The sequence below is a fragment of the Antedon mediterranea genome, chromosome 6 (assembly GCF_964355755.1).
Source record: "Antedon mediterranea chromosome 6, ecAntMedi1.1, whole genome shotgun sequence".
NCBI lineage: Eukaryota > Metazoa > Echinodermata > Crinoidea > Comatulida > Antedonidae > Antedon > Antedon mediterranea.
The window spans coordinates 30171535-30180345 of record NC_092675.1 but is presented as its reverse complement, the minus strand read 5'-3'; the positions used below and the strand labels follow the sequence as shown (position 1 = coordinate 30180345).

At 31.2% G+C, this 8811-nt stretch overlaps 1 protein-coding gene across 1 annotated transcript; it reads left to right on the top strand.

The window, feature by feature from the left end:
* Positions 1-360: 360 nt before the first annotated feature.
* Positions 361-7493, top strand: LOC140052573 (NXPE family member 3-like). Its single transcript, XM_072098183.1, has 4 exons — positions 361-852; positions 4690-4739; positions 6550-7268; positions 7446-7493. The coding sequence occupies exons 1-4, from the start codon at positions 377-379 to the stop codon at positions 7491-7493; spliced, it is 1293 nt and encodes a 430-aa protein (XP_071954284.1). The 5' UTR covers positions 361-376.
* The last annotated feature ends 1318 nt before the right edge of the window (positions 7494-8811 follow it).

Sequence of the window (8811 nt, the reverse complement as noted above, 5' to 3'; positions counted from 1 at the left end):
GAATACAGTATAATGTACATTGAAACAATTTGGCCAAACACTTGAATTCACATTCACTAAACTAAATTTCAGAAAAACTACTTGATCTCCACAGGTTAAATACAACTATCCTCGTCCAGCACTGTTCTTGTCATTTCATCCAAACGTCACTAAAGGTGTCTCAGAAAACAGCATTGGTATTAAGAATTCTACTATTAAACCAGAATGTTGTACACGATCTGTTGTAAAGGTTAATACAGAACTTTCATCTATTAATGTTACAGACCAACATCAAACTGAAAAGCCATTTACACATCCTTCAACTAGTTATTTCCGTATTCAAAATCTGCAACAAACCTATAACTTGTGTGATAAAATACACGTTGTAATCCAAGCAATGGATCAGTTCAAACGAAACAAAACGGAGGGTGGGGATTATTTCCGGGCCAAAATGTATACTACTGGTTTATTAGCAAGTGGGACAACTGATGGAATGATTGTTGATTATAATAATGGTTCTTACAGTGCATTCTTTACACTAAGATGGAGTGGCGAAATAGCTATTGGTGTAATGTTAATAGACAGCAGAGAAGCAATTGAAGTTATGAATCGTGTACGTAAAGTTAAGCCCACTCGGTATGTGTATGATGGAACATTTGTAGCTGGAAAACTCAAGAAAGTTGTCCGTTGTCATGTGGAACCTTCTTCTAAACACACATGTAACTACACAGATAAACGAACTGGTGAGCCATGGTTTTGTCAAAAACCAAGTAATATGCCATGTTCTGCATACACTTACCATCGAGGTAACAAACACTTAGGAGGGAGAGAGACCGCGGCAGTTTTTAAACCAACAGAGTCACTCTTTTTCAGGTAAATTTAAATACTTCAAAAGAGATTTTTAGTGATAATAATAATATTGCACCAAGCTAAATTAGTATTAGTAAAAATGTATTATACTGTCATAGTATCTCTAAAAAAAGAATAAACAGTATTCAAATTGCAATTAACACAGCCCCGCAACAAAAAAAACAATTAATGAAACATTAAAGAAAGTTTGTTGAATATGCCCAGGGGCGGTCGCATGGCTATTTTAAGAGGGGTTTCCCAAAGACTCAAATTGATAAATGACACCTCTAGATGGCCGCAAAGGGTACTCTCGCACGTAAAATTCATGATAAATTGCATCTCTAGTTCGCCGCAAATTTCACTCAATCTATAGTGCGCTAGAAAACAGAGGATTGTAACCTATATTATTCCGCCGGTAATAAAACATACGCGACTAACAATATAGGATAACTTTTTTTTTCGTTCAATGCGAACGTCACGGGGAAGTCCTCGATGAAGGTACTTCTGGTACGGTAATACATTGTAATAACTGTACTCAATTACTGTAAATTAATTATCAAGTAATAATTATTATTAAGTTATACAAAAAATATGAAGCTGCTGCTATAAATATATTGCGCAAAACGTTAAATTGTGTTATTTTGAATTAAATGCTAAATAAAAAATACAGTCAGATGTTAAAACCACAATTTCAACAATTTTATATATCCACTATGAACTTTACAAACGTTTTGTTTAAACCACACTCCAAAGACATTAATAATGATAAGGACATTTGCAGAAAGAAGCAAACTTTGCTCTGCTACCGGTATAACACAAAATTTCGGAACGTCCATAAATTACTATGGAAATTCGGCCTAATATTTACGGACGTAAGGAAATGAAGATAAATAGGGAACTACACGCATCGGAAATGCAAAAACTATACGCACAGTTATGATTTGGCCTAAAAATTGGCCTTAGATTAAAGGCCAGGTGCGGGCAAAAAATTTCTATTGATCATACATTCCAATAATTGTCGATCTATAGTTTCCCCTATGTTTCATAATTTTTGGGATTTTATTTGTGTTACACAAGCTTTTTGAAAATTAGCACTATCTTATCAGTGGGGGGATAGTTCAAATTACACAGTAAAATCTCTATTCTTTTGTACACAAATTTTGAAAATAGAGAGGCATTTTAAAAAGCTATGAAAAATAAATGGTGTGGTAAAAAATGTTATCAGATGACTAAATATAGGTAATATAACTTGAATTTTACATTTCTGGTATTTTTATTCAACTTCAGAATTTTATTTTCATGCTATAGCAAAAATTATCCACCGTATATCCACTATCTTTTTTCACCTTCTAGGGAGTCACCAGACATGTTATTACATTATGTTAACTACCTAACTACTGAAAAAAAGTCTTCCTAGTTTTTTTGGCAGAATTTTACCAAATTTTGTATTTGACCATATTAGGGGAAATTCATGTTTTTTTGTCTTGATTTCTGTTACAAATATTTGATTTATGTACAATTTACCAGATATTATATTTAAAATGTATGCCTGTACCTGAGCTTTAAGGAAAACTCATGACAAAACGCAATAATTATGGACAAATCGATTATTAGCCTTGGCAATATACTCAATATTTAAAATGAATGAATATTGGCTATTTCGTTTGCCAATGAATTTTTTTTTTTGACGCAAAGTTCAGGTGTGAATGCTTGATCCATTAGAGGTAATCTGTGATGGAGCTAGTAACACTACTATGCGTGGATAATTTGTGACTGTAGTAGGCTACATACACAAACCTAGATAGGGAAGATCTGTACTGCCGTTCATTGCGAGAGGAGGGGGAGTCTGGTAATGTGTCATGATAATGTAACAAGCCAGAGATGAAATAAAATCACGAATATATTTAGCTGATTGTCGTTGTTTCAGTCGTCGTCAGAAGTTTATCGACTGACATCTATTTCTCATTTGTAGTAGAGCGTTTCTTTGATCTTTGAATAATTTTCCTCTTTTTTTATTTTTCTGTTCTATATGGAATAGACGTAAAACTATTCAAAAATAATCCATAAAATGTATTTTAAACCCCTTGCTTTTTTGTAGTTCATTTAGCGAATATATTTTCCTATTATCATCAAACATGTCAAACATAAATTTCAAACCTTCTCTGAAAAGTGTGGTATTAAAAGACAATTCATGTGGGAATTGTAGTAGAGCGTTTCTTTGATATTGATTTTATAATTTTTTTCATTTTTGATTTTCAGTAAATTCTAATGGTTTATTCAAAGTCAACACTGTAACTAATTCCTCGCTATTCAATCAAAGTGTGATTATTATACGGTACTACTAACCTATTGTTGAAAAAAAAACGTAACAAAGATACGTTCTTGTCTGGTTATTAGGTATTCATGCATGTTGAAGCTTTAATTTAAAATTTATAGTACAAGTATGCAATCTCATGAATACACTTTCCCATTCAACTTTAATATGTAAGTTTTCTTCCCATTTTTGCATACCTATAGGTATACCAATTTTCATTTCCTTTTCTGTGGTTGTCTATATACTAGATGACATGTTCGATTTGTTCGCATTTTCTTTATTTTAAAATTGTCACGAGTGTTACTATTATTATGTATTTTGCTGTTCTATATGTTTCCATTTTTTAGGAATAGACGTAAAACTATTCAAAAATAATCCATAAATGTATTTTAAGCCCCTTGCTTTTTTGTAGTTTCTTTAGCGAATATATTTTCCTATTATCATCAAACATGTCAAACCTATTTCAAACCTTCTCTGAAAAGTGTGGTATTAAAAGACAACAATGTGTTAAATGGGATTTGTACCAAATACTCTGTGAGTAGAACTCATTTAATGAACCAGAAATTGTCCTTTATCTGGAAAATTTAATTCAAAAATCGTGTTTTATCTGTTGAGATGGTTATACCAAGATAACGAATGGGTTCATTTGTCCATATCAAATCATATAAGGTATCTGATTTGAATGTAGATTTTCTGAATGAACCTATTCTCATATATTTTGCTTTTATTATAATTTATTTTTAGCCCTGAAACTTATTGCTGATGAACGGGAATTCTTGGCATGATTTGCGTATTTTGGCAAAGCATAGCGCCCTCAATTTGCGTATTTTGGCATGATTTGCGTATTTTGGCAAAGCATAGCGCCCTCAATTTGCGTATTTGGCAATTTTATTGCGCATTTTGGCATGATGCTCACCAACAACCCCACTCCCCTCAATTTGCGTATTTTGGCATGATTTGCGTATTTTGGCAAAGCATAGCGCCCTCAATTTGCGTATTTTGGCAATTTTTTTGCGTATTTTGGCATGATGCTCACCAACCCCACTCAAAAAAATGTAACATATCCATCGAATAAGCACCTCCCTCAAATGAACTCCGCCTCCCCACCTCCGCCCTATAAGGGCCCTACCAAACAATAAACACTATACTTTAAAATGTTATTTTGTGAAACAGAGTAAGTTTAGTTTTTTTACGAATGTAAAGAATTTTCAATAATGGTAACCGACAGAAAACGTACAAGGAGAACTTTTAAAACCTTTTTACCTGAGTCATTATCATTCCGAGAACCATCGTCTACACTTCCTAGAGGGGGGAATGAGCGAAGCGAACTACCTTTAGTAATAACAATTAAAATAAATAATGAACATTATTTAGTTTAATTATATATACATTCATTCAATAAAGTGGTAATATTTACAAGTTAAATTCTATATACAATTACAATAATTTAATGTCACTATAAAAATCTAATTTTAATTTTTTATACGATAATACAATAAATAAACTATTACGATCACTATGTATGAGGGAAATCTTTTATGTTTTAGGTATCAGAAGAAGTTCATAGGTGTCAAGAAAATATACGTAAATGAATCAAGTAAGTTTGCTGGCTGAGTCTCAATTCTTAAAAAGCAATTCTGCCCCACCAAGGCAAAAAGAAGTATGGGACAATTTTTCACAAATTATTTATGGATTGTTCATGATTTAGGACATCATTCTGCACATTTTAAACTAAAAATCATTGCCAGAAACATTATATTAAGCAAGATATTGATATCATAATTAGGATATATGTCCACTTTTTGACAATAAAACCAAGGCAAAGGAAGTATAGAACAAGCTTGTATCATTGTGTAGGCGGTAGCCAATCAGATTGCAGTATTATGGCTGACGTCTTTGGAAGTATCTTTTTCCAATCCATTGATTAAACCATTACTGCAGAAGTTAATCCAAAATAAAGATGATTCTAACCAAAATACCAACAAATGTTTTAATTTATGATTGTATGCATTTGTTTTCATAGACTACAGAGTGTTGCTTCAAATAAATAAAATGTTGGAATCTGAAATTATAATTATACAGTATTAAAATAAAAGTTTACAGACAGCGTAGATATTAGGTAATGGATCATGACAATTTTCAATTAAACATTGGCCGGTATTTAGGTTGAAATATATCAAGTAAAAGTAGAATTATAAAATAAAACAGTACAGAAACACAAATCACAAATTGTAAACGACTACAAGGGATGAAGCACACGATTTCCAAAATGTGTAGAAATATTTTATGTTTATTACATTTTTGTTTTCATTGAAGGGTTTTATTCAATAAAACAAAGATTTACATTGTAGCCAAGGCTAAATTGTACATTAAAAGAACATCTTATATTAAAATGGAATTAGATAAAGTACTAATATGAAAATGAAAAAACATTGAAAAATCAAAGAAATTGTTACAAATCATTAAAAGTCCGAAATTTTATTTCATCGTATATATTTGTTACTACCATGCAACATTTTTAACCATTCAATTTGTGTTGTGACTGAAACTGTTTTAAAATAACAAGCGTTAGGGATAACAGTATTATTTTTGTATTGTAGTTTTTTGTACTATTTGTAGCACTCAGGACCTCGCCTAGTCTTATTGCTAAAAACAATTAATTACATTGTCCCTGTTTTTTTCTTTTATTCTTAAATCAATAAAAAAATCAATAAAAGCATCATATTCATTGCAAGATATAGTAATTATGATGATTGAGAAATATTTGCATGTATTTTGGGTTAATAATTAACATTTTGGGGTATGAAATATTTTCTAGAGCGAAAAAAAAAACCAAATTTCAAGAGAGTTTTCAAGTAATTATGTTTATGTCTATTTTATGTAAATCAAAGTTTGATATACTGGTTTTGAGTAATAATTAATGTAGTGAACACTGCTTACCATAAATTTATAATTTTATTTTCCATGTGACCATGATTTACTATAATTATTGTGGATTTGCTTCCTTTCAATATGGTTTTGTTCAACATAATACCAAAGCAGAATTGGAAGTAAGGGACATTTTGAGCTAAAATAACACTTTTTATTATTATACCTGGAATAGTCTCAAAATTACCTATAAAAATCACATATGTCCATATAAACACATTTCACCATTAAGAACGACTAGTGCAAAAACACGTTTTGAATTGATTACTTAAAACTATCATGTTGTCCCATACTTTGCCTTGGTGGGGCAGAATAGTATTAACTGCTAGATATTATATTTAATTACGTTAAATCTAAGGATACTTTATGTAATATTTATTTATGCGTGTATATTGTACCAGTGCCCTGAGAGAATTGGCATTCAAATATCAATTAAATTATATTTAATATTTTAATACTATTTTATTTTGTCATTAAAGATGAGAGAACATTGTGTATAGAATCATCAAGTGAGTGCCGACGAAATAATAAGTTCAAAGTGGAAAGGAAATTAGCCGCAGGATTTTATTTCAAAGACAAATGGTACTCCAACGAATGTACACTAAAGAATATAACAGTCCAGACAGCTCTATCATCGGGATGTTTACAACACAAAAGATTATATTTTTTTGGAGACTCTACAATTCGACAGTGGTATGAATACTTTGTTTCTAAGGTTGAGAACGCTACCAGCCAAAAATACACGGCTGGTGCCACTAAGTACACTGGGCCTTTGTACGCGAACAGTACAAAGTATAACATGACGTTTTTCTTCAGAATTCACTCATATCCAATACGTGCAAGAACAATGCGCGTAGATGATATAAAGTATACAGCTAATGAGATTGACGACATCAATGCTGATCAAAATACCATCATTTTTGTTTGTTTGTTTGCTCATTTTGAAGCAACGAGTTTGCAATTTTACTTACGTCGACTGAAAAACATTAAAAATGCTCTTCTTCGTTTGTATCAACGTAGTCCAAAAACGATAGTTTTTATGAAAAGCGCTAACACAAGATCTTATCGTGGTGCGGTCGGCGCTGTTAATGTGGGTGATTGGTTGGCAATGCAGTTAGATGGAGAAATGCGTACGATGATGGCCGATATCCCTAACCTGTATATTATAGATGTTTGGGACATGACCAACAATCACCGTGTAGGTGACAACATTCATCCTCCTCAAATTATTATTACAGAATATATAAGAATCGTATTATCACTTATTTGTACTTAAACACGTGTACCTTGTTTCCTGTCTTATACTTTGTTATCGTTTATGATTATGACGATTATAATAGTAATTGGCTATATTATTCTCATTATTATTATTCAGAAATCTATGATAGCAATGCCAATTGTACAGCTTAATAGTTATTTTTGAGGATTATATACACCGCCTACGGAAAATACGGTATGCAACACGAAATGTTGGGGTAGGGGGTAACACTTTTGCTAATAACTCGGGATTTAATAAACAGATTTGCATTTTCTTGGTATCAATATGTAGTGTATAGACTGCTCAAGTGTAAATCTAACAATTAATGACGCCATTACAGGTCAGAAGGTCATTGAACTTTATTTTGAAAAAGGATTTTTTTCTAATATTAACATATAAATTTCAGTTTTTAACAAAAAAATACGATATAGCTTATGCAAACTGATGTTTTCATGAACATATAGACCCAATAAACAAGAAAATTGAAGTTAAAGATTAACAAAATATGAATATGCTGTGTATTATGAAGAAGTTTGTTGTTTTTAGTAATTTGTAATCGTTTACAATTATGGGGTATACCCCCTAAGGTGTAACATTTTTGCGAATAACTTTTACAGAGATTTGCATTTTCTTGCTATCCGTATGTAGTGTATTGTATATACTTTTAAAGAATAAATCCAGCATTTATTGACATCTTTAGAGGTCAAATGGTCACTGACCTTTAATCAAAAATGCAATTTCTTCTAATTTAGCTTATAAATGTCAATTTTAAACACAAAAATATATGAGATCTTACGCTAATGTTTTTCAAAATGTATAGACACAATGAACAAGAAAATTGAAATTTAAACAAACAAATATTCTGTGAATTTATGAGGACATTTTGTCCGTTAATAGTAATTTGTTGTATAGGGTAAGGGGTTACATTTTTCCTAATAACTTTGTATTTAGTGATCACATTTGCATTTTCTTGGTATTAATATGTAATGTGTAGGCCTATAGGTATTAACAGTCAGAAAACAATATGTAATTTCAAGTCGTCCTAAAACGTCCTATATACTTCTTTGAAAATAAATAAACACTAATTATTATAGGCCTAGTACTAACTAGATTTAATTCGTCACTATGACGAATTATAGGTTATATGCATTGATTTAGCTAATTGATTTCTAAAAGTAGTTTTGACGGGAATCTTCCATTAAAACTTAAAAGAGTTGGTCGGGTCATGAAACATCGTTTTCATGATAACGTTATCTATTTAAAAAAAAAAGTGGATTAATAGACCTCCTGATGTAAATTGAGCAAATAAATATAAGAATTGGAAGAAAATTTGGCACGTAGAAGCGCAATGCGCGCTCTTTGAAATGTGTATAACTTTGACTAAAGAAATTTAAAAACTACTTTTTAACTTCAACTGGCCATATGATAACTTCGCAACATCCGATAGGCTTATTTTTTATATGAATTCATATCTACATTTCAT

Bases quoted from the DNA above. Each gene is read 5' to 3' on its own strand.
- LOC140052573 (XM_072098183.1), top strand. From the start codon at position 377: ATGGATCAGTTCAAACGAAACAAAACGGAGGGTGGGGATTATTTCCGG. The intron at 853-4,689 runs GTAAATTTAAAT...TTTATGTTTTAG, and splicing joins ACAGAGTCACTCTTTTTCAG to GTATCAGAAGAAGTTCATAG. The intron at 4,740-6,549 runs GTAAGTTTGCTG...TTGTCATTAAAG, and splicing joins AATATACGTAAATGAATCAA to ATGAGAGAACATTGTGTATA.